The following is a 27,102-nucleotide window of genomic DNA, read 5'->3' on the forward strand; positions in this document are numbered from 1 at the left end:
AGCATGTGAACTTAAACACAGGTTGTACCACTAAGCGTGTCCCCATGGTTTAGTAAATCCTGCCCGTAGGCCTGTTTTACTTTACTATATTCATTCCATCTTTAATTTAGCAATGCTAAAACCGCAGTGTGACTTTTATAAGTGCCAGCTATGTGCCAGTCAATGCCAAATATATTTCTTGAAAGATCAATAAACTATTTTATCATAAAGCTAAATTTGTTCCAGAGATAATATTGCTAAAATATTAGCATTATGGCTACACAAAAGTCACACACTGCGCTCAAACTACGCACATCGGGGAGCCACAGATTCCGCTCCTGGCACCGACAGCCAATTATAAAACCCAAACAGCACTAATTAAAAGCATGCTCGACGCAGAAAGTTGTAAAACAGAGAGATGCTTGGAAAGATTCCTCTTATAGGAGAACGGATTACAAAGCTAAGGGAATTCTCTGTGTCCTTGAAAGCTTTTGAATTAAAAACAGTTTGTACTTTACCATCAGTAACCTCTAAATAAGCCTTTGTTGTAATGCTGCCCGCCACATTTAGAGTCTGGCAGATATAATAGCCAACGTCAGATTTCTGGACATTAATGATCGTGAGGTCACCGGTTTGAGACACTGAGAAGCGGCTGGATAACTGAGGAGGTTGGTAGGAAAAGAGCAGGTTCTAAAATAAGAACACAACAACAAAAAACGGTGTAAATTCTGGATAGAATACAGATTCTGTTTACGTTCTTTTTTTATATTCTTTCATATTATATTCTATAATATTGTGATTCAGTCATAGCATAAACTTAGTCACTTAGTCATACAAGCTCTCTGGAGTACATAGAAGAGAAGGGGCCCATAGCAAAGATCAAACCAAGCCTCCCATTATGATGCCAGTTTTGCTCCTCAAGAACAGGTTTTCTGTGACCCATTGTCCAATTCTCCACCCTCCTGTTTGGTAACAATGCTGATCCTTTGAAGAGTTGGTCCATCACAGATAGTCACCAGCCAATAGTAAAAGAGAAAGAACCAACCAAGGCTGGGATGCTGCTCTCCAAGGCCATCATAGTAGCCTGATGGCCACCAATATGGTGTTTAGATAGTTTCACAAACAAATATGATCCCTTTGAAAATCCAATCCTCAAACATTTGTAGGAGGAAAGGGCAACAAGACCATCTGGTGTGGGGAGGGTGAGCCCCGCTAAGGTTTGAACAGCACCTGGATTGTAACTGTAGGTGGTGCACAGCCATGTTGCCTGAAGGGCCTCAAAGAGGGGGGACTTGTAACAGGGGGGAACTGATTTTCTATTGAGATGCAAGAGTTTTAAGTTACACCTCTGCACAGCCCATGGGGAATAGGCATAACCCTTAGCTGGAGACCCACTTGGTCACAAGCCTCATAGGCTACCTAAATATACCAATGCAATTTACCAATAATGTGACAACGAATAAGGCCTCATGCACACAACGGTATCCATCCTCCAAAACACAAATCTGTAAAAAGATCTACGTATGATTCCCCAAAAAATTGCAGAACGGATATGGACCACAACTATTGACGTGTGCATGAGGCCTGACAGTGCTGGGGAAAAAAGCCTTATAATAATGGAGTAGAAGCCAATAAAATCTCATTTTGTCTGCACCACTTTTTCTGTTTCTTTCCTCTGCTTACCTATTTATATGCAAATACGAGAGGAAAAACACATATTTAAGGTGAAGAGAGGTCTGTAATATAGATAGCGTTTCTGAATACAAATCCCATTTTTCATCTACAATTTAAAACAATACCGGGCATATAAGTAGATTTTTCGATTTTCCCCATGTTTATGTTAAATATATTTTAAAAATTCTTAATTTAAAACTAATTTTAATCCCAGTTCATTTCACTGTTCCCTAGGGACAGAGTCATACACATTGTAGAGGCAGAGATAGGCATGTTATGTTCATGAGCAATAGCACAACCAACTATCTCCTTTCCTACAGCACATCCCCCATTTTAATTATATGCAAAACGATTCACAGTTCAATACGTTCTGCAACATATCACAAAATACACATGTAGGATGTCATTAGGCTCTGCCGCTACAGCTGAATTATCATTCCATTAAGTATACCTGGTCCCTTATCTCTTAAGGTGAAAGAATTTGGTTACTATTCAGACAAAAATATAAAATGTTATTTTAGCCAACAGGTGATGACTGCTAATCCCATTATACAATATGCTGAGGAACTAAAAGATTTTCCACACAAAGAAATCAAAGGTGGTAATAATTGAAAATATGCATTGCTATTTTGTTATGTTATACACAATAAAATACATTTTTCTTTTATTTTTCAAAATATTTTACAATTTTAGTGTCAAATTACTCACCGATATCTCATTTATATTATTTATTTATTTATTTTAGATCTAGTGTTTTATTTATTTTTTATATTACCATATTTATATCCTTTAGTGCCCTGTTTTTTATTTTGTTATTAATATTTATTTATGCATCATTTATACCCTCGAAAATGTCCTTGCTAGGCTGCATACAATTACACAACAATTTATATTTTAAGAATTTTTATGGGATTTTAAAGGGGTAATCCAACCCCTATAATGTCCCCCCTAATGCCAAGACCTCTCCATATAGGTTATACTTACCCTGCTCCCCAGCACCTGCGTCGTTCAGGATGCCCACACGGCCACTGCTGCATCTCCCAATTGCGTGGATCAAAACATCCGGCGCCGAGGGGTGATGGGGGGCAGCAAATAGCAGGCTGCGACGGGAACAAGTCTACCAAGCGTCACCCCCGATGCTAGGGAGATTCGTCCCTGTCGCAGTCTGTTATTGGCTGCTCTCCTTGTCGCTGGATGTTTTGATCTATGTGATAGGAAGATGCAATGGTGGCCGTGTAGGTATCAGCAGCTACGCAGGTGCAGGTAGAAGGGTAAGTATAACCTATATGTGGGGACCGGGCTTTAGGGAGCACATTATAAGGGTTGGATAACCCCTTTAATTTTATTGAACAAAAAATATAAAATGCATCCATTTTCATTATACAGTACTTTGTTATTACTTTGCACCAGATTATTTAGGAGACTGTTACATATTCCTTATATTTTACAACCTAAAAGACTCCACTGTCCATTGGGCATTGGTGGTGTCCATTGTGTAATGGATCCAGAACTGCATCAAGGCTTTATTTATTTTTTATTTTTTTATTTTTTTAAGCCTTACTAGGTTATATACATTTACATACATATTCTGTTTATTTTATTTATGTATATTTTTATGGTATTTAATTTTATGGATATACTGCCTTCTTAGATATTTTATATATATTTCTAAAAATATACTCTTTACAAACCCCTTGCATGTTTTCTTTTGCCATATGAGACTCAGATATCTATTTTAAAAGCCGTATCATAAGCATGAAACTACATGACACTCTGCGGTGTAATGAGAAATCTTTGCTTGCTGCTTGATAAATGGATGACCTTTAACTGATGTAATCAAACCCTTGTTTATCTCGGAATAATACCCGTCTAACGTGAAATAAATTGTACCTGTCAGTTCATTTATGGATCTGCTGCAGTTAATGATGTATGCGCCTTCTTTAGCTCAATGACAGCCATTTTGATATCCAAATTTAGCAGGCACGCTCATCATCAGCGGCAAATCAATTTCAGCAATGTGTAAAGGTGCTTACCGTAATTTAATACTGCTTTCACACTTAGGCATGCAAAGTCTTTACGAGTAAGAGTTAATGGCGATTTGACGCATATCAATTTAATTTCATAGGTATTGTTAATCTATTAAAATCTATTACCTGGCTGCCCTCCTTCTGCCAAAAGATAGCTGGTTGAGGGTTTCCTGTTGCTTCGCATTGAAATGTGACCGTACGTCCCAAAGCGACCACCTGATCACGTGGCTTCACCACAAAATTTGGAGGTTCTGAAAAATATATATACATATCAGTGAAACAGGCCCCCGAGAACTAAATTTCAAAATGCTGTGAAAAGGAGTACCCCAATATCCTGACCTGTTGACCCACCCTAACAGATCACAGTTCAGTCGATTTCTGGAAGTCAAAGCTACAGTATTTCAATGTATTCTGACTGTGTAAACCGAGGTCAACACATTTTACTCCATTACGTTGCAGAACAACACAAACGGAAAATAAAAAGTACACATCTGCATTTGCCGCAAGGGCAATCTCAAGCAGTTTGTTTCTTTTTTTGCTTGGTTTATACAGTTCATATGGTCACTTCAGCTGGTAATAAACAGGATGTGTAAAGACCATATGTGACTTGTGTTACATTAATGACTATTTATGTTAGAGGAAAAAATATGACTTTGCACCTGGGGAAGAAACTGAAAAATCTGCACTTAAAAAGAGAAAGATGCAGTTTTGTTACACATAGTGATTGTCTCATGTTTGTGATAGGTAATGATGAGCAAATTGATTCGTAATCAATTTCACTTAACCATCATCCTCCTTGAGCAGTGAGGGCTGGCCCCGCCACTCAACAGACTCCTAGACTTTGATTGACAGGGCCAGACATCTGACCTAGCTCTATCAATCTTATGGCTCTGCTGCTGCTACGTGAGCAGTGTAGATGCTGACTGTGCATGCGCCGCTCATGTGCGGGTACACCCGGAAGTATGGCGGTGCATGCACAGCTGGCATCTGCGCTACTCAGGTGGAAGCAGCAGAGCTTCTGCGCTTGTGCTACTACTCTGAGCAATGGCACAGGCACAAGACGGACAGGACCAGGTGTGATGCCTGGCCTTGTCAATAAAGGGAGAGGAGAAGTTTCTTGACCAGTGGGGCTAGCCCCTAACTGCTCAAGGAGGCTGATTTTTAAAACAAATTTGATTTACACAAATTTGATGTACAAATCGATCCGCTCATCTCTAGTGATCAGACATTTGTGGATTATGAGTCATGAAGTCATCCTTTCATCCATATAGTATTGCTAGATTTCACTGTACTATGCAGCAACATAGTTTTGCCTATAAAACACAGAACTAGAGGTGTCCACCATCTAATGTGTATTGGGTTTCCCTGACTTTCCCATGACAGATGATGAAAGAAGGATGGAGCATGTTGAACTTAAACTGCCAACCCTTCTGTTCTTAAAGGAGCTAAGATGCCACCACAGGTGTCTTACAGTGGCTTACTCTCCTCTTCCCACATAAAACAGATGAACCTTTGGCTGGGCCTACATGTGTATGAGGAACTCAAGAGGAATTGGTGTGATGAGAGTTCAGCTGAGGTGGACCCCTGGGGAAATCAAAATGAGCCCTCTTTTCAAACCAGAGCTTCAGTAGAGATAGAACCCAAACTGGGACCCACTTAAGCCCTGTTATAAAATGATTTGAAATTACAGCTTGTGGAATCAGTTAGCTCCCCCAATTTCCACAAGTCTTAGCACAATATCATGGTCTATATCTACTTCAATACTATTCCGAGTACAGGATGATCCATTCTCTTCCAAAACATTTTCATTGCATTCTTTGATCTAACTTCAACCCATAGCCTTGAACCTACACTTACTGACTACCTCATGTCTTCATAGGCTCAGTAACTGAAGGGGTCTATGAATAATTTGCATATATGAGGTTAAAGAAGGCCACTTTGGAAGCTGTTGGACTGTGTATGTGATCACCTGCCTACAGAAAGCTCATCAGCCTTCACATATAATATCCAATTAAGACATTTATCCTACTTAACAGGGGTTGACTAACTGCTCTCTGGTCATGTACCACCAACCTTCCATAGAGCAGGACCATGCCTTATGCACGGTATAGTTCCCATTTTCTTCTGAACACTTGGATTTTTTGGGGATGTTCTACATTTACTTACATACTGGAGTTTGAATATGTTGTCATTTGGCACTTGAAATTCACAGAAATCCCTCCACTTATAAATTTTAACTTGCACTTTAACCACTTAGTAATAGCTAAGGAGGTTTATGACAGAATATGAGCGGAAAATTCATTTCATAAGCAAAAGAAAAGGATTCACACATTAAAAAGATGAGTTATGGAAAATGAGAGCAATGCAGTGGAATAAGGAACCAGCCAGAATGACTTAGTCAAAGCCATAGGACTGTTCTGGCTGTTTTGATGACCACAGATATTTTTTATTAAATTAGCTTTGATGCCCACCCGTGTGGAATTATTTGCCTTTGTGCCATATAATTTGCAGTCAGCAAATGAAATTCTGTTCATGCTGCAATATCTAAAGTCTCAGGGCAAGAGCAAAATTCTGAGTTAATTTTCTAAGTTTTTTCTTTTCAAAATCTCATCCTGGTTTATGCAAATGCAAAATGTTATAGCAGTATATAGAGGTAACAATGTCCTGTATATACAGCCTTAACTAGAAATCCTCCTGTTTCACTGTACATTAAGGAATCAGAGTAAATATTCTAACAAATTGTGTTTTAATCAATGATCTCTGCATAGTCAGGAACACAAACAGAAAAGAGGGACCACCATAGCAAAAAATTATATTCCAGGATTGGATAGTCACTGTGTTACTCCCCCTCATTCTGGAATGGTAGTGCTAAGGCTGGTCATACACATTAGTCTTCAGTTGGCCAAATCCACCAAGACCGGCTCGGCCGACACTAATGTGTGCGGGGAGCTCCTGGCTATCCCCTGACATCAATATCTGATTGGTGGGAGTTAGAAATTTCACACTATTGCCAGTCAGCTATTCCTGAGTAGCCCCAGTGCCAGACCTACACAGCTCCGTGCATTCTGTAGTGGATGGTACTGGTAATTGCAGCACTTCTCACATTCATTCCAAAGGGAACTGTGCTACAGTAACCAGCTCCATCCAAAGGTACTTGGTGTGAAACTTGGATAATTTTATGGTACCCCTTCCTTGCTTGCCAATAGCGCAGAGCCTGTAGGATCTATAAGCAGGTTTGGACCACCAATGGTGGAAGAAAATGGGATTAAAATGAGTTGAAGTTCTACGGCACCCACAGATACTGCATATCCTTTTGAACAAAGGGAGTCCCAGACTTACTAATGAATCTCGTTGCTTTCTGAGTTTCCCAGATGTCATTATTTGAAAAGTCTTTTGGATTTCCTAATGTATAACCATTTAGTTTAAACATGTCTTGGCCAGTGCATAGTAACACAGACAACCATATCAATGGTATACGTTGGAAACTAATTTTAAATCGCAAAAGAAGGACTTCTAGTCTAGAGAGATGGCCAATACTGCTGCCTCTTTCCAGGACTGAAATGAGGGTATGTTAAAAAAAAATGAGTGTTTCTCAGCTCAAAATGTCTGCTTCCACAATACAAGGCACCCCGAAATTCCACAATGATGTCACCAGATTTATTATTTGCAATACCACTTAAAGCACTCTATCGTCAGTTTGTTAATTGACGTTTATTAGAAGACAGAAAAAGAAGCGGGTCCCTTTAAGCCATAGCCCTATGTTAATTAACATAATTATGACATTTGATTGCATTTTTTGAAAATGGGCAACTCTAAAGGCCTCTTTTACACGAGCGATATGGACTGTGTCAGGGTCTGTTCAGTGAAAAACTGATGGTTTTGCACACAAGTTGGATCAGTTTTATCTGCGACTGCCCTCAGTATTTTAGTTTTTCCGTACAGATTAAATCAGTTTTTGTGAAGAAAAACTAAAGAATAACCAGCAACCATCAATGAAAAACATATTGCATCCAGATGCCTTCCGTTTCTCACTCCGCCCCATTTATTTATATGTGGCCAGGGCTGCGTGGAAAACGAACGATATAGAAGATGCTGCGATTTTTTCTGAACGCAGTGATGATCAGTGATAAACAACGCTCATGTGCACAGACCCATTGAAATGAATGAGTCAGGATTCAATCCAGATGTTGTCCATTCACAATGCGGATTGCATCCGGACGGAAAACTCGCTCGTGTGAAATTAGCCTAAAGTTCAGAGAGGTGCATATTACCTTATACCTTTGTCACCATTACTTTCAGGCAGACGTAATTCCTACCGTTATTTCTGGTTTGCCCTTGACAAATGAAAGCTAGAGGTTGACTGGTTGGTGGAGTGATGAGGAAGATGATGGGGTGGTATTTCAGCCATGATATAATGGATTTTAAATGATGAATAATAAAATTCCAACTTACCAGAAACAACTAAAAAATAAAAAGAAATAAAAAGAAAATGTGTGAAATTAAATGAAAACGCAAAAAAAACAACAATAAATGAGCAGAAAAGCCAAACAAGGAAATAAAATGACAAAAGAAAATTAATTAAATGTCAAAATTATAACGATGATAAAATGTTGGCTCAACTTTACTTCACAATGATATTTTTTACTTATCATCTTCACAACATGGACCCCCGTTATACAGTAGGTCTCACTAGAATTGGTTAAGGTTCCAGACGTATGAGGGTAAATATCAAATGCTGGTTTTAATTTGAGCCCAAATTAAATTTTAATAAAATGTCCACAATTACATCCATGTAAAAAAATGAAGTCCATATTCCGTTGTTATGACACTTTAGCATTATTTCATTTACAAAGCTGCTTGGAAAATTTTCATGATTTGCCCTAGAGTGAATTTAGGTAGAATAAACCTTTACCAGGAATGGATACTCATTATGATCCTCATTAGATCAAGATCTACCTTAAATGGCAGACACAGCGGCAATATATTGACATAAGATTCCAATTGTACTGAGGTATATATATTTATTTTACGTAAATTATATAAGTAAGGTGGCACTGAAAAAAAAAAAAAAAAAAAATATATATATATATATATATATATATATATTTAGTATTACACCCATTACTACTACACCCATCACCAGAGCAGTGCTCCTTTATACTAGAGAATCCACAGAATATACAATCAAGCTTCCTATTAAAAAGTCACCCAATGTAATTATCAGGGGGCTAAAAAAGGGCTTAAAGGGGTTGTCCAACACCCTGCACCAATCAGCTGTTCTGCATTAGCTAACTACACAGCTCCATCGAGACAGGTTACTGCAGCCCGCTCCCATTCTTAAAGTGACTCCCCAGTTCAAGAAAAAAAAAAAATATAACATTAACTGAGCAGCAAACAGAACATTTATAGAGTGCCCTCCTTTTCATATTTTATGCCTGCAGATCCTATCAAACTCCTCTTCTGCTATCCAAGATGGCTGCACTGCTTCCCAGACTGGCTGATGCATACTATGCATTTGTTAGCCCAAGACACTTCCTACTGCCCTTGGATTGACCATCACTGCTCGTGTGAACAGACCTGGCCGGTCCAAGAAAAGGGCTGGCCAAGCCAGTGTCTTGGGCTACTAACCTGCAGTGTATATCAGATTTGCAACTAAAAAGATGAAAAATAAGTCACTGGGTAAGTGTTCTGTTTGTACACTAGTTAAATGGGTTTTCCGACTCTTTTATCCTCATGATAGGTCATCAGTATCTGACCAGTTGAGGTCAGAGACCCAAGATCCCCACCAATCAGCTGGTTGAGGAGGCCGCTGTCCAGTAAGTGCTGAGGCTTTCTTGTCACTTACTCTAGATCAGTGACGTCATGTTCATTGGTCACATGATCTAGGCACAGCTCAGTCCCACTCAAGTGAATCCAATATCCAAAAGGCCGCAATGCTCACTGGACCCCCACAGTTCATATACTGATGACCGAACCTGAGGGGGAAAAAATCTGAAAACCCCTTTAATGTAAATCTTTTTCTTGAACTTTTCTAAGCTCCTCTGTGAACCCTCTTAGACATTTAACAAGGAGAAAAAGAGTCTTATAACACATATAGGAAAAACTGATTTGCCTTTGATTTCACAGTCCACCAGATCTGTTTTGGGGGCATGGTATAAAAATATTCATTCTTGTTGCCTAGAATGTACACTGACTCACATCTGCAATATGAGTATGTTTAGGATAATGGATCTTTAAGACATTGCCGTACAAAGGTCATCTACCCAGCTAGAGGATAACGTACAACAGAGACTATTGTGTCATACATCTAATGAAAAACTGTAAAATATCTACAGCACTAAAGAAAATGTGCCAAGGACAAAAATTAAAACCGACGTCCCCGGGACACGAAAACTCCCATCACATCATGCTTAACATATTAACGTTTGTATCTGTTTCCCAGCTGTTCATTGGAACATACAGACACAAGTGCAGGATGTTCCGGGAGAACACATCCTTATAATGTTCTAACATATGTTATCAGCTTTTGTTCAAGGCATTTGATCCAACAGGCTAGGCTTGATGACAAGAAATTGTGAAAAATTAAAACAGACAAATTTCCCGGCATTGTCCTGAATCCTGACCTGTCCTGTAGGCAGTTTGGTGGCTCATTGGTCAACATGGTTGCCTATCCAAGGACAACATTGGCATGGAGTTTGGTCTCCTTCCTGCTAGACTCTTCCTATGCTCCAAAACTATATAGACAGCTGTCGATGCAACAGGCCTCAATTTGTCTAAAGGCGTCCATACACATTAACATCAGCCAAACCTGCAGGGTGGGCTAAGTGATGTTTATTGGGGGTTGCCGACTCTGCCCGATGGAAGTTGTCAGGGGTAAGAAGGATGAGACATGTTGACTTTACATGCCCGATCCTTTTGATATCAAGGAAGATACCACAATCCTCTGCAAGAGGTGTATGGCAACAGCTTACTTCCCTCTCTCCATTTGAAGGCATGAGTGTGCGGTTAATGACCATTCAAGGTGTGAGGCCACCTTAAGGTTATGCAATCATGAGCCCCAGTGAATACACTTTGGGTACAGCACTCATTCAATTATACATGCAAGTTACTCCAGCTTTTTGTGGATCTGCACACTAACTGCAGGAAATTCACATTACCAGACCTATAACTGGAAATAGCATTCACATGGCCATATTATAGTGCCTGTAAATGTATCCCTAAAATCAGGAAGGGGGGGGGGGGGGGGTTATATTCTCATGGGGTATCCAGCCTCATTTTGGGGCTCAATATATACACTATTGACACAGAGCTGTAGTAAGGCCGTGTGCATAGGGCCTAATAATTCCAATAAATAAGGATAATATACAAGCACAGCTTTACCACAGTTTCAGGAAAGGTATGCTGCAAGAAATGTAATAAACATAATATCAGTTGACACAAGTCTTCTTCAATGTGTGCGGTCTGACGACTTGTGCAAACAGCACATTTCAGGACTTACAAAAGTCCCTTTAGTAACTTGCTTTTGGATACGGACATTGGGGGACATACAGAGTACATACGAATGCTTTGATTTTGCTGGCCAATCAGATTGCCTATATCATTTTTCAAACGTGGGTAAACGTAATACTGACACATGGGGAAAGGATCTGGAACCCAGCTGCGGGGAGGAAGTAAGTATACTTCCTTCTGCAGGCTCAAAAGACCCCCGAAGATTGAAAATCCCTTTAAATCTCTCTGAATAACTACTAAAATATACACAAAATATTGAACCGCATCATTAAACGCACATCTAGATTTAGGTGGGCTGCGCTTGTTAGAGTTTGCTTTTTCTTTGCACTATGCTGTACAATTACTCCCCTGTAAGTGACATGTTTGCTTCTATAGAATGAAAGGAGAGATGAGTGGTAGCGGTGATATGTAAAGGCCGTGTATATCCAGGCCAGGAATGTACTTCTTTTCATGGCCCTTTTATCATAGAGAATCAATACAAAAGGTAAACATGGTTAAAGTGATGAAAGTTTAAATCCCGCTAAACACTAACCCTCAAAGATACATCGCTCTTAACCTCCTTTGAAGAAAACCTTCAGATTACAGTCGGAAGTTCAGAGCAAATAATCTAGTCTGTAAACACGCAGATGGCTTCTTCCCACAAAGGGATTACTGTGCCTATGTATTGTACAGTGTATGGCGATCTTCTCCTACACCAAATTCATTGAACCCCAATATTAACTGTAACATGATCAGCATGTCGACAGGCCCCCAGTTTACCTAGGACATCCTCATAGGTTTGTTTGTTATGATCCCAGTTTATATTGGTGGCTTCAAATATACAGTACTATATAAAAACCAGTTTATGAATGGGCCAATACCAGATATGGTTAATGGGTAGCAGTCACCATTTTTCTAGGGGGGGAAAAAAACTGGCCTTTTTCTCGAAAATTCCACCCTGCAATCATCCCTCTCAATTTTCTAAAAAGACCCTGCAGCAGGTAGGATAAGGATGAATTCACAAGCAGCAATTTTTTGGGCAGAAGTTTTGAAAATGCACAGTTACCATCAATCCCAGATTCGCAGCTACTGTCCCTAATTTGTTAGAGACAGTTCCTACAAATTAGGGCTGTACCTGACCAAAAATGAGTGGGGCTTATGCAAACCCTGCCCATAAGGGAGTGTTTCCGAGCAGATTTGGCCTTCTTAACATATGGCTTACATGCCATGAATTTACCAACTAAAATGTGGGTAGGTACGAAAATGTGTTACAAACATCTGAATGGGCTTTATTTTTGGTAGCATGCACATGGACTTTTGCAAGCTTCATTCCCATGATAGCAATAGTTGCAAACATTTCTGCAACAAATCTGTTGCGTGTAAATTTACATTAATAAGTAACATTGTACAACCTGAGGCAGGACCTCTTAAAAGGGGAGCTTCACAACAATCACTAAGATCGGGCTGTTAGATTTCATCATGCCTGATCCTTTGGTTTTAAAGGGAGCCAAGTAACATATGAATGGATATTTGGCTTGGCTATTGTCCCGTATCATGTCCTAAAGCTTGTTAAAAAGTCAGATTTTGCCCCAATAAGGAGCCCCTTCGACAAGATGGCGCTAGCAAAATGGTTCTTTGCCCTTGGGAGATACCTCTTTACACATTGTTCTCAAGAGAGATAAGCCACCTCAAAAGCTATCTAGCAGCAGCTTTATCCCTATGTAACACACATGCACACTCAGCTGAGCAGAGCTTGCATGTGAATTTAGGGGTCACGAGGCATAGCTATCAGCAAAACACTGGCAGCTTTAGCCTCTATTTTATCTGCAATTTTCCAATGTCTCGGGAAATATCAGGCATCATCATCTGAAGGCCCATACATCTGTATCTTTAGATAGACCTATGCAGGGGCATAGCTAAAGGCTCATGGGCCCTGATGCAAGAGTTCAGCTTGGGCCCCCCTTCCCTCAGTGCTTTGCGGCCAGCCAGCCTGCTACCGGAGCCAAAAATTGAAATGCCTTCCCTCCAGCCAGAGGTGTAACTTGACCAGCATGCACTTTCTATAATACTGGTGTCTTCTTATGTGACACAAGGGTCGACTGCTACCTCTGCACCCCCTATAGCTACGCCCCTGGACCAATGATAATGTCAAAATGCGATGTTTGTCTTTACTGTGAATATCTATATAAAGCTGGTTCTATATGCTGCAGTAATCAACATAAATGAGTCTCTATGCAAATCAAGAGCCCTGCAAGATGAATTATTGGCTTTGTACAGGCATCCAACAGAGAGTGACATATATAGCTTCTAAATGGGATGTAAATGTGACCTAAATTCAAAAAGTCACAGGAAAAAAAAAACATATCCATCAATTTTACATTACTCTGACAATGGAAATATGAATTATAAGGAAAAAGAAATTACTAATGACTTAATTGTATCTGATATCTTGGAAGCGGAGACCAGACTAGTGATGGTAGAGCCATACCTTGGACAGTGAGGATTGCTGATGCTTCTGTTTTGCCAACCATGTTTTCTGCGATGCACGTGTACGTTCCCATATCGCCAGCTATTACTTTGCGAATCCTGAGTGTGTGGTCATCCCTGATTTCATACCTTCGAAGCATCAAAACATTGTAAATCAGAAATGTTATGTGGAAGTGTCCAGGGACAAGGATTTGGCCAGAATTGGATAATTCTTTATTAAATCACATCCATCTTTTAGTATATTTTCCACATTAAAGAAATGTACAGATAGTAGAAAAGTATTTCAATTAAGTAGAACAAGAGTACAACATCTCTGGAACCTTTAAGGTGGCCACACACATTAGGCAAACATCAGTCAAAGCCATCAAGTTTAGGTAGGAATGGGCACCTATAAAATGGCAGCAATGAAGGGTCGGGCATATTGGATTTCATGCTTGATCTCAAGTGAGATATACCAATGCCATTGGTGTCTACATTAGCTTTTTCTACTATTCTCATTGAGAACACAAGCGTGAAGTGTGTGTGGGGGTCAGGAGGAATTGCTGTCAACTGACAGTTATGAAAGGTGTATGGCGGCCCCCTTTACTGCACAATACTGCAATATCTACAGATAGCAGCTATAGCATGTTCGAGAGCCACACGTGACTGCTGAGCCTTAGCTTGGGGTCCACTGATTTAGAATGACTGTCCTGGACAGGTTTGGACTAGCCCACCATAGTACCAGAGGATCCTCAGGTGGGCAACAGGCTCATATAAGGGAGCTAGTTACTTGCCACCAGGGTCTAATTTGTTGATTCAAAACCTACTAGGCAGAAGGTACCCGTTCGACAATGGTCCTGGCTGGGTCACAATGGTCTACTTTTCAGATTGTCCTTGGCTACCTTATATCAAATACTTAAAAAAAGTAAACCATACACCAACTAATATGTGGCTTTTTAATTTTAGAAAATTAGATGCAAAAATATATTCTTGGAAAACACATGCACAAATTAGCCATTCATTTATGTGCCCAACACTGGAATAAAATAGAACATAAAGAACCTTGTTTTTGGAAGATCACCATCATCTTTCCTCCAACGGACAGTAGGAACGGGATCACCTCGAGCTTCACATTTAAACTCAACACTGTCATCTACCGTGACTGCCATGTTACTTGGCCTCCTTACGAAGGATGGTCTTTCTGTAAGAAAGAACAAAGTTATATAAGTAAATTGACATCTTTCACACTTAGGATTTACAGTTTGTCAGACTTTTTAATTCACCAAGACTTCATCACTCACAAATGATATTATGACCCAAGGCATCTTAATGAGAAATGTCATATGGCAAATGTCTGAGAATGCTTGAAACCAATGCTGATGTAAATATGATACCTAAGGTTGCAAGGGCCATATAATGTTACCATTTAGGTTCATCCAATTAGAGCGACTATATATTAGATGAATGTTGTCCAAACCCACTAATTTTAGTAGCACAGGGCCGACCATCTAATATGTTTGCTGGTGGCCCACTTTTCTCAGAAAGGTTGGGTATGTTGGATTCCAAAATGCCCAATCTACATGTTCTCCAGGGACATAAAGTCTGTGTCAGAGACTTACTTCAATCTTCATACTGAGAACATTTGCATGTTAAGTTAAGCTGAGCATGCATGTTTATGGGTGGGGAAGTTGGGAGCAATAACATTCAGTTCATCAGCTTATGGCCAGCTTTAGCACAGGCTTCTGCCCAACAGCAAACAAGTATTTGAAGAAGTGGGTTGAAGGTCATGTCGTCTTTCTCTTCCAGAGGAGACTGGAAGAGCTGATGAGCAATCACTGCACTCTCCTATCACAAGACAGTAGGCTCCGATTACTTTACCAACATCAGGCCCATTTTAATGTTGCTTTTTGATTTCCTCACCTATATGAACATCCCATACAAAAAACTCATGAATTCAAGGCAAATATATATTGTTACATTAGTTTGCCTACTGAGCAGCATCTTCTCAAGATGGTCTGAAGATCAATATTGGAGAAGATGACAAATTTGGTGTTCCTGGGATAACCAACAATTCACCTCTATAATTTTAGAAACTTCTGAAAAATAGCGTTTTATGGTCTTGATGAAAGTCAAGGTGTGAAACCAAGACTAAGCATTCCTGGTAATAAGGACAAAAATGTGAAGGTTTACTTATTCAGAAAGGCCGTGTCTAGTTTCAATTACAAGAACACTACCTGTTCCACAGTTGTTCAAGATCTTTTTGCTATCACATGTATTTTTCATGGAAAAAAAGTTTTGTCATTAATCAGGAAGCCTAAAGCGTTGTGAATATAACCATGAATAATATAAAGCCATCACTTGCCAAAAAGTTAAGCAATTGCTTATGTTCCTCCTGCCTAATCCTGGCCTGAAGATACTAATAATTACTCCTAAGGACATGTTTTACGCTTTCATAAGACCATGCAACGTGAAACTTTCGGAAGCTGCGACAAATCAGAATGTAATAACTCCATGAGCTTAAATACTGTTATTTTTAAATATATAATTGCAGCCACCTTAGCTACTTTTACTATCACCATGAAGAGAATGTGAAAAATGATGATTACTTTCTTTCCAGGATTAGTAGTACTCTTTAATACACTTCTCCAGAAGATATAATTATAATGACAGGCAATCACTAAAATGTTCTCTCTCACTTATTACAGCCAAAAATAACAAACAGCACCTGTTTCAACAAGAGCATTTTGTCCTATGGGACTTTTTTCTTTGCCACTATAACGCAGAATAAACTAATTAGATTAAAGCTAGATGCTTTGTGAAAAAGCTAACATTGTTTATCTGCTGTTGATGGTTTGAAGTCATCTACAATATCTTCAACGTCTGTTAAAGGGGTTGTCTGGGATTGGGAAGACTGGAGTATGTGTACAACAATGCCCTAAATGTTACAATCGTGCCTGTCCTACCTTTACCCGACATTTCTAATGCCCAGTTTTCAAATCTACAACTCTCAGCCAGAAGTGCTGTGTTTCCAAGACTCAGTGACGTACCGGGTCCCTTTCTGCCGAGCAAAGCCTTTTCTTCCGCTTCACAGAGAGCCCGGTGACGTCACCCTCAGTCACATGAATTATTCAAAGTGCCTGGATGGGCGGTAACCACGCAGCAACCAACCGCGCTAAGCCATGCCCCTCTGGTCCGGTGACGTCACCAAGCAGGGCGCTGTATTATGAATCAAGGAGGCAGAGCATGGAATATTAATGAGGGGACAGAGTCATTTATTTATCTTTTTTACCTAGATGATGGAATTAGTTTTGGCAAATCGGAATTCTTTAAAATGTTGCAATTTTGAAGCTAAATAGTTCAGTAAGTAATTTAGCAAATACATTTCAAATTTTTTACTTTAAGAAATGAAATTCAATACAGTAGAAAAATGGTTAAAGGTAATTTTTATCTTTTTTTCTTATCTTTTTTTATATTATGGATATACCACATCATTTTACAGGATACTGACATAGTAAAAGAGTTAAAGTAGCCATATAGATGAAATATGTATCTGCAGATAACTGTAGGTGACAGCTATCTCTCCCAATCCCCCCATACATATGCATGCTCGGCCTAGCATATGTGGAATGGAAGAAAGCTTCCGCTAGAAAACAAAAGGATTGAGTGAGTGCATTGAAGTCCAACATGCCCAATCCTTATTTCCCCTGAAATCAGCCATTAGTGACAATTAGGAGTACCTATACACATTTGATGTTCATCTGAACCTGCTGAAATCAGGTTGGCCGACATAGATCTTGTATGACCAGCACTGAAAATTCCAACCTCAGCCAACAGCTGTTCATACTGGCCCCCCCACCCACATGCACACTTAGCTGGGCCAAGAATTAATGCGTGTACGGTGGGGTCAGAGGTATCTCCAGTGGGAACAAATGATTGATCATGTTGAAATCCAACATGTTGATCTTTCTTCCCCCCCCAACATCTGCCCCCGGGGAGAGTTAGCACACCCCGATCCACATTGCATTATTTGGGGACATTTTTGCATTATACAGTGACTTAATTATTTTTGACTTGAACCTCCATGACAACTCCACTCTTACTAGTTTCATGTAGACAACTTCTTTTACAATGATGGATTATCGCCATTGGTTAAACTCTTGGAACGCGGAGCTATCAACCATCAAATATTTTTGAAAGCTGTAGGCAGCCCTAATATATACAGTCATGTGAAAAAATTAGGACACCCTTTGAAAGCATGTGGTTTTTTGTAACATTTTTAATAAAAGGTTATTTCATCTCCGTTTCAACAATACAGAGAGATTAAAGTAATCCGACTAAACAAAGAAAACTGAAGAAAAGTCTTTTCAAGATCTTCTGTAAATGTCATTCTACAAAAATGCCTATTCTAACTGAGGAAAAAGATAGGACACCCTTGCCCCTAATAGCGAGTGTTACCTCCTTTGGCTGAAATAACTGCAGTGAGACGGTTCTTGTAGCCATCTACCAGTCTTCGACATCGGTCTGAGGAAATTTTACCCCACTCCTCAATGCAGAACTTTTTCAGCTGTGAGATGTTTGAGGGGTTTCTTGCACGTACAGCCCTTTTCAAGTCACCCCACAGCATCTCAATGGGATTCAAATCTGGACTTTGACTTGGCCATTCCAGGACTCTCCATTTCTTCTTTTTCAGCCAATCTTTGGTTGATTTACTAGTATGTTTTGGGTCATTGTCATGTTGCATGGTCCAGTTCCGCTTCAGCTTTAATTTTCTAACTGATGGTCTCACATGTTCTTCAAGCACCTTCTGATACACAGTAGAATTCATCGTGGATTCTATGATGGTGAGCTGACCAGGTCCTGCTGCAGCAAAGCAGCCCCAAACCATGACACTTCCACCTCCATGCTTCACAGTTGGTATGAGGTTCTTTTCTTGGAATGCTGTGTTTGGTTTACGCCAAACATGTCCTCTGCTGTTGTGTCCAAATAATTCAATTTTGGACTCATCTGTCCAAAGAACATTATTCCAGAAGTCCTGGTCTTTGTCAACTTTATCTCTGGCAAATGTCAGTCTGGCCTCGATGTTTCTCTTGGAAAGCAAAGGTTTCCTCCTTGCACACCTCCCATGCAAGTTAAACTTGTACAGTCTCTTTCTGATTGTAGAGGCATGTACTTCTACATCAACAGTAGCCAGAGCCTGCTGTAGTTCTCGAGATGACACTTTAGGGTTTTTGGAGACCTCTTTTAGCATCTTGCGGTCTGCTCTTGGGGTGAACTTGCTGGGGCGACCAGTCCTGGGCATGTTGGCAGTTGTTTTGAAAGCCCTCCACTTGTAGACTATCTTCCGACAGTGGAATGGCTGATTTCAAAATCTTTTGAGATCTTTTTAAATCCCTTCCCAGACTCATAGGCTGCTACAATCTTTTTTCTGAAGTCCTCTGACAGCTCTTTTGCTCTCACCATGGTGCTCACTCTCACTTCAACAGTCAGGAGCACACCAAACTAAATGTCTGAGGTTTAAATAGGGCAAGCCTCATTCAACATGCAGAGTAACGATCTACTAATTATGTGCAACTGGTGTGATATACCTGTGTGAGATCTGAGCCAATTTAAGAGGGAATACATGTGAGGGTGTCCTATCTTTTTCCTCAGTTAGAATAGGCATTTTTGTAGAATGACATTTACAGAAGATCTTGAAAAGACTTTTCTTCAGTTTTCTTTGTTTAGTTGGATTACTTTAATCTCTCTGTATTGTTGAAACGGAGATGAAATAACCTTTTATTAAAAATGTTACAAAAAACCACATGCTTTCAAAGGGTGTCCTAATTTTTTCACATGACTGTATATATATCTTTACATGATGGACAGTCAAACAGCAAACCATTTCACTCATATTGAGTCCACATGAGCGGGAACTCAGCTCTCTGCTGTACCATCCCAGACATTGGGTCACATCGCTATACTTAGAATGGAGATGGAAAACTCCCAAAGGGTTCACTGCGCACGCACTGTCACCCTGCTTTCATTCCTACGGGAGCACAGAAAATAGCCAAGCGGCTATTTTCAGAAGTCCCCTTGAAATGAAAGGGAGGTACACCACTGTCACTGCTCTATTCATTTCTATGGGGCTGACGGAAATGGCCGAGCTAGCGCTCGGCTATTTTCCTTGCCAACATAGGAATGAATGGAGGGCGGCTGCGCATGCGTGATGTGGCCTTCGGGACTTTGACGACTCCGTTCTAAGTGCGGGTCCTAGTGATATGCCCCTGAAATGTCTGAGATGGTACAACCCCTTTAATTCTAACCATACACATTACATTAAAAGAAAACTGGAGTAAACTTACCTAATACTGTTAGTTCTGCTACTTCACTTTCCCGTTCACCCACCATATTTGTACCGACACAAACATATTTCCCTGCATCACTTTTTCTTGTGTAGGTGATCATAAGTTTTCCACCTCGTATCTGAAAAAGAATTGCGAATTGAATCTTAGTATTTTTAGGGATATTTTCTAGTAGCTGTTCAGTCTTTTATCATGATCTATAATAATAACAACAATAATCATCTTTATGCCCTTTTCATTTATGTATTAGAATATACAGAGTCTCTGCAGACCAGAAACACCAAAGAAGCTATCCAGTAGAAGGGAGAAGACACCAACTCGTGGTAGTCTCATTAAGGGACCATGCAATCCTTCCATTCAGTAGCACTAAATAAGATTCATAGTGACGTGACTGAGTGGCGTAAGATTAAGTGTTCAGGTAGAGAAAAAGTATAGAGTTTCACATAATTGAATGTTGGGTCTTTTGGGATCTTCGGAGTGGCTTGTTCATCACCGTTTCAAATGGATAACTCTGACACTCTAATACACCAAAATCTTTTGAGTGCACATCGTTAACTTTGTGTACAGCAAATAAAAAAAGCACTGGGACAAAATATCCCTTGTATCTTTTACACTGGGTCTTACGGTTGAAATGTAGCATGTGTTAATGCACACAGGAACATCTGGGGAAGCTGAAAAACCAAGGATATGGTCTATCCTGACGGACAGAACGGCGCTAGGAAGGAAGAGGAGATCACGTGCAAATCCAAGCTCTGTAACTCTGCACTGTCTACCAGACTGTGTTGATGCCACATGATGTAAAGCCACATGTTATTGCTAAGGGGACAATTCCACTGTTAACTGATACTCATCCTGCCTGATCTGCATCATCAGTACATGCAGTCTCTGTGGGTATCTGTATACCAAGAGTGTGCCCAGGATTTCATTGCATCTGCATCCTTACCCTACAACACTGCCCCCTTCTGCACCACCTTGTGTTACCCACTCTGCAATTTTGTCACCTTGGATGACAGCTTGTGAAGCTCAGGACCAGATGTGCCTGTAGGCACAGTAGACATGCTTACAGGCAGGCCTAGGGAAATGGATGGAAAAATTACATATAAAAACATATATAATGTGTATCCATACACAGATTGTATGTATGCATATGTCAATTACATGCTCAAACTGCTCTTCTAGTGAGTGGAGAAACTAGAGCTGTGGTGGCTAACCTCCGGCATTCCAGATGTGGTAAAACTACAATTCCCAAGATGCACACTTGTTTGACTGGGAGTTGCTGGGTGTTGTAGTTTCACAACAGCTGGAGTGCCAGAGGTTAGTCATCACTGAACTAGAGTAACCATATACACAATGCTAGAGGATGTGTCTGTGAAGGTTCTCATTCATCCAGGTCATGGTATAGCACTAGTAAGTCAGAGCAACAGGACTTGTATTTTTTCTTGAAGACATTTTGCTAGTCAGCTGAATGGCTTTCAAACATAGCAGCTACACCAGTGTATGGCCCAGAATAGAAGAGTCAACACCCCTGGTCAGGACTCAGCAGTGCATCTACATTTAAAAAAAAGTGTGTGGTGTGAAAGAAGATCTTTATGCTATTCTGGAGAAACCAAGCTTGAATAGAGGTGGAGGGGTGCAGCATCACTTGCCTGCCACTTACAATGCAGCTCTAACACCCTCCCAAGGCAGTTTGACCACACCTAATGGCTTCAGTCATGCAAATGCAATCAACACTTTACCTCCAAGACTGAAGTAGTCCCCAGTATGTAATGTGGGAGAGGTTTCATAAAAAGTATTCTTATTGGGAAAGTCAGTCAGATTACTAGTGAAACATCTTCAAGATAAAACACTACAAGTCCAGTTGCTCTGACTTATTATTACTGATAATGCTGGATGATACTTCCATATATTTTCAGGCTCCACAACAGCAGAAGGGAATAGCCACAGACATCAATATGTATGTGAAACAAAGATATAACATAAGTAGATGAAGAAACCTAAAAGAGGTCTTTAGTGCCAGAAAATTTGGTAATACGGCATTGGTGATAGTCATAACAGTCCTTTACCTTTCCCTACAAGGAATTGAACTACAATAAGCTCTGATTTCCCAGGCAGAAGCCCCACTCCTATGGCAGATGTTGAAGCTTAGTGCTTTGCTGGGTTTCTACATGTGTAAGGTCAAATTAATGACCCATCGAAGGGGTTTCAGTTCTACTAATTGCCCATATGTAGTTTAAAACCTAAATAAAACTTAAGTATATATGAAATACTTCTGGTGAACCAAGAAAGAACACAAGGAAACCCAACCTCTTGGATACGAGAGAAGACTTACAACAAAGCATAGAAAATGTGCCACTTATTAGAGAGTGTCTACAGGACTACATTTTGAACCCATGGGGAATACTCCAAGTATTAACTTAACCCAATTTTGACAAAAACAATTTCAAAGACATATGTTAATTAAGCACCAGGGAATTTTCTAAATGCTCTTATATAGTCAGTAATTAATACACCAAGCAGCATTTAAAATGTTAACATGTGTCAAGTGTGGTATGAAGTCCCTTCATCTGAATTACAAATTAAATATCTAAAGATTGTGTAGGCTGAAATATACAGCTTTGAAATGTATTCTGCTACACACAAAACATCATTAACAAATGGGAAATTCTACAAAAAATAATATTTAGCCTGCATGTCGCCATGTACAACAAATGTTTCAAGTTTTCTTTTTATCCCAGTTGAAAAGATAGAGAAAATTGTCCATATGGGGGAAATCAAGATGGATGTTGATACTGTATGAGGATCACATATGTGAATGAGCTGTAAAGCATGTGGGATACAGGCTGGATTCCATGTGACTGAAATAATGAGATACCAACTAACAGTAAAGAGGATTTACTGTTTAATTCTCAGTAAAGAGAATTAAAAATTAAAAGGAATGTATCAGTAAATGACCTATTATTTAAATCGAGTTTATAGATTAAAATATTTTGGAGAATTTTTGATAGTTTTAATTTTATGTCACTTTAGTTTAAAAAAAAAAAATCCTACAATCTGGGACTTTTTGCAATAGCCACTAAACCAGCAGTCATCTCATTATCATAGGCAGAAGAGGAATGCCAGTTATCACCTATAAATAGATAAAACAGGATCCAACATTTACAATAGGTGATTGTCAAAACCTATCTAGTCTATCCTTGTAAAATTACCTCTGCATGAGCATGCATATAAAACTATCCTATATAAGTCAGTGAGGTCCTCTCCTGCCCATTAGGTCTATGGCCCATGGTGGCCGCTGAGAAGAATATCTCTAAATGCTGTTAACAGCAGCTCAGGCAAGATGGCTGCCCCTATAATCATCAAAAAAAAAAAGGTTAAAAATAATAGATATGTGCCAGTTTAAACTAGCAGAAAAATAATTATAGGTGACACATCCCTTTAAGATGCAGTCGTGGATCATCCTTTAAAAAAATATGGTGTATTGTCCATGCTACTCAAAGCCTCAACTAGAAGGATACTACAGCAAGAAATGAATGAGTCAAAGTCTGGTTAGGAATTCCCAACCTAAATACTCTCAAGTAAAATACATTAAAAAAACATTCATAGTTGGTTTTACTTATTCATTATGGGAAGCCAGTGAGAAACTCATTCATGGTCTGCTCAGATACAAAAGAGCTAAGGTAGCCACACATTTGGAAAGAAAGGAAGCTCTTGCACCTTCTTAAATTTGAACCTCTCTGGGGCTGGAAGAAGAAAATTAGTTGCTGGTAAAGCAATGTGGTGAAACTCAATTTCTTCTAGATCACTGGTTAAAACCGAACATATTTCCCATTGGACTTTGGCTATACTGAAAACTTGCGTCTCTTAAAGGGAACCTCTTATGGCATCTAATCTGCAGGCAACGTTAAATACTAACCATATTTGTGGGGAAAAGCTTTAATACAACTTGCATTTCATTCAATTATGTCTCTGCTCTTTCTCTGCTAAGGAGTCCAGTGGAAGGTCCTACAGCTGTCTGTGTATGCACACTCAGGCAGGTTAAGCTGTCAGACGAGTAGGACCGCCCACTGGACTCCTTAGCATAGAAAGGGCAGAGACATAAATGAATGAAATGCAAGTTGTATTAAAGCTTTTTCCCCACAAATATGGTTAGTATTTAATGTTGCCTGCAGATTAGATGCCATAAGAGGTTCCCTTTAAGAGACGCAAGTTTTCAGTATAGCCAAAGTCCAATGGGAAATATGTTCGGTTTTAAATGTTGTCCCATAAAACTATACATCAATCTTCTCAGCTCCTCCTGCTCTACAGCCTGCAGATTGCTCTGTATGTACAACATGACAGGTTTGCTTTAAATATTAACTTCATAATTACCGTCTACCGCATTTGTAGGGCACAGGTACAGTCCACTTTAATACTAGGGTCAGGAGAAAGCTGGAGAAGGTAGGCTGCTCCCTCAGTGTAGACTAAAGCCCATCTGACATATTTTAACCATCTGTAAGTTATTATTTTAATTGATGCTTTCAAAGGCTTCCACTGTTCGTCAGAGCTGAATCTCTGTGGAAGCTGCAAATATTTGAGGCACTTGTAATAACTTGAATTGTTTGCACAGAGCGGTATTCATAATGGTCTCTGTGACTGTGAAGAGCAGGTGTTCGATATCAGCTCTTGTTCTTGCTTTGTGAGTTTCACATAGAAAATTTGGTGTAAGCACATCATGAATTGAATATCTTGTGTGGGGTTCATCAGATCCTCGTTTATTATTTTGCACTGACTTTCATAAATCATGTCATAGGATCTTGTTGAATGCTTCCCCTCAATCTGCTTATGTGATGGCGCTGACTAAAGAGATCAATTTACTCAGGCTAAAACTTTGATCTAGAAGATGTGAACATAATACATTTTAATCTGTTCTTCAAACAAACAAATCACATACGTTAAGAAAATGAACAAAATAAGAATTAGCACTATGGTTTCAAGGGAGTCGTACAAATTCTGAACTTCTTTTCAGGATAGAGAGATGGATGCTTGCTTGATCCATATCTTCCAAGCCATTACATTTAAAATAGAGGCTTTCCTTCTGGCATTGGCTCGCACCTCCACAGTCCTTTATCTCAGAAGAGTAGAGACTGATAGTGTACATACTAAAGAGGTAGCCCAAGTAGTTGCTATGGGGCTCTTGCAGAGATTAGACCTAGTTCCGGTAGTTCTCTTCTATTGGGTGGAGAGGACTTGCCCAGAACTGAAAACAGGGAGGTGAGGAATTGTCCCATGGGTTTGGGTCCCGTGGAAACAAACACCACGGTCCATTTTGATTTGAAGCACCTTTCTGCCAGGTCTGCCTCTGGTAGGGATAACCATTTGCAGAAGGATAGGGTGGTGTGTAAAGGACAGGTTCTCCACACTGCTCATGCTATAGGGAAGAAGACCAGCCTAAGCTGCCAGTGTCTAACGGTGTCTAACTTGCTGAGGCATAAGGAACTTCCAATTCTCCCCAACATCATCATCAAAGAAGAATCAAGCATGTTGTTGGCATGTTCAGGTAGATAAGCTTACCCATGGAGAACACACACTTGCTTAGTCAAGCCAAGTGTCCATGCGTCTAGGAGGGCTCAGCAAGAAAAGACATCAGACAGCTATTGAAGCTTATGGGCACCATAACTCTAGAGTAAGCATACTCTTGCTTATCTCAAATCTAGGGTGGTCCTACCAACAGCAAAATCTATAAAGCTACAGTCCACAACTCAGATATTGATGATTTTAAAGGGGTATTCTGGTTATTTCAACTGATCAAGAGAAAAGGGCCCCGAAGATTAATAGAACATGTGTCCTGCCTCTCCATTCATTCAGCACTGTACATGACTATCTCAAGCAGTCCCATGGAGGATAGTGGACAAGGGATAACTTGAAATAACCAGAACATCCCTTTAATATTCCATTTTACAAATAACATAGAGAAACCTAATAAGCATACACTGTGTGTAGTTATGCTATCTAATTATACCGTAACCCCCTGGGAATCAGGCGTTTCGTTAACAAGGTATTTAAAATGTTATGAATCAATGAACAAGAGATGGTGAGGATATGAATAATGGCCTCCATGCTGGAGATGATGAGCTGTCTTCCCATACAGGATAAAAAACAACACGCAAACCACAACGGATTCCTTTCTTCATTACAATTCCTTCTGGTTATAAGCAAGGTGTGTTTTCAATAAATCACTGACAAAGGTCTCAGCTTATCATAAATTATGGAAAAAGGAAATTGAGCAGAGTCTACAGATCGCACTGAAGCCCGCATACTGTTATTTACACTCTCTGTGTGGCAGCCATTTTTATTACATGGAGAGCTGTCCAAATTTACCTTGACGTGAAATCTTACGAGATGATGAATCAAGGTCCTTTAATTTAAAGCAGGGATGCTCAACCAGCGGCCCTCCAGTTGTAAAACTACAACTCTCACCATGCCCTTCTGCAGGCTGATAGCTCTAGGCTGCCTGGGAATTATGGGAGTTGTAGTTTTGCAACAGCTGGAGGGCCGCAAGTTGAACATGACTGATTCAAAGTAATAACTTATAATGGCATTCTTGTATGTAGAGCAATTACCCATCTGAGGTTCCCCGGCTTGGAAGAGTAACGGCTTGGAAGAGTAAGTTCACATCTGCATTATGAATTCCATAACAGATCCATCACCAGTGGTGCCTGACTGCCCCCACTGACTTATAATGAGGTCCATCGGGGTTCTGTCATATTGCCGGCATGTTTTGCCAGAAATACAGAACTAAATGTTGAACTTTTTTCTGGCAAATATGATTAAATCTTCTATGAAGGTTTTGATGTAAATGTGAATCTAGCCTTAAGGCCCCCCTAATCTGACGGTCTAATGTGTATGGGGAGTTCTCAATTCTCCGTTGACAAATGATGGCAGGGACGAGAAGGATGGAGTAAAGTGAATATTTTTCTCCCGGGAGATAATTCGTCCCAGAAGTGTCTGGAAGTGGATTTCTCCATGTATTGAACATGTATGTGGGAGCCGGTGGTGATAGCTGTCCCTTATATAGCAACAGATGTGATGCAAAGGGTGGGACAGCAGGGTATCTTCACGTCCTTGGGAAGATCTCCAACTCTGCCGTC

General features: G+C 39.9%; 1 protein-coding gene across 4 annotated transcripts in view; it reads right to left on the reverse strand.

Moving 5' to 3' along the window:
• ROBO1 (roundabout guidance receptor 1) overlaps positions 1-27,102 on the reverse strand; it is a 356,075-nt gene that overhangs the window by 82,279 nt on the left and 246,694 nt on the right. For all 4 annotated transcript variants that reach the window (XM_044284562.1, XM_044284560.1, XM_044284561.1 and 1 more), the window contains exons 4-9: positions 19,976-20,096; positions 14,697-14,835; positions 13,657-13,784; positions 8,133-8,141; positions 3,807-3,931; positions 498-669 (exon numbers count right to left, since the gene is read on the reverse strand). In XM_044284562.1, the coding sequence (XP_044140497.1) occupies positions 498-669; positions 3,807-3,931; positions 8,133-8,141; positions 13,657-13,784; positions 14,697-14,835; positions 19,976-20,096 (694 nt within the window). The remainder of the gene's footprint in view (positions 1-497; positions 670-3,806; positions 3,932-8,132; positions 8,142-13,656; positions 13,785-14,696; positions 14,836-19,975; positions 20,097-27,102) is intronic.

The sequence above is a fragment of the Bufo gargarizans genome, chromosome 3 (assembly GCF_014858855.1).
Source record: "Bufo gargarizans isolate SCDJY-AF-19 chromosome 3, ASM1485885v1, whole genome shotgun sequence".
NCBI classification, from domain to species: Eukaryota; Metazoa; Chordata; class Amphibia; order Anura; family Bufonidae; genus Bufo; species Bufo gargarizans.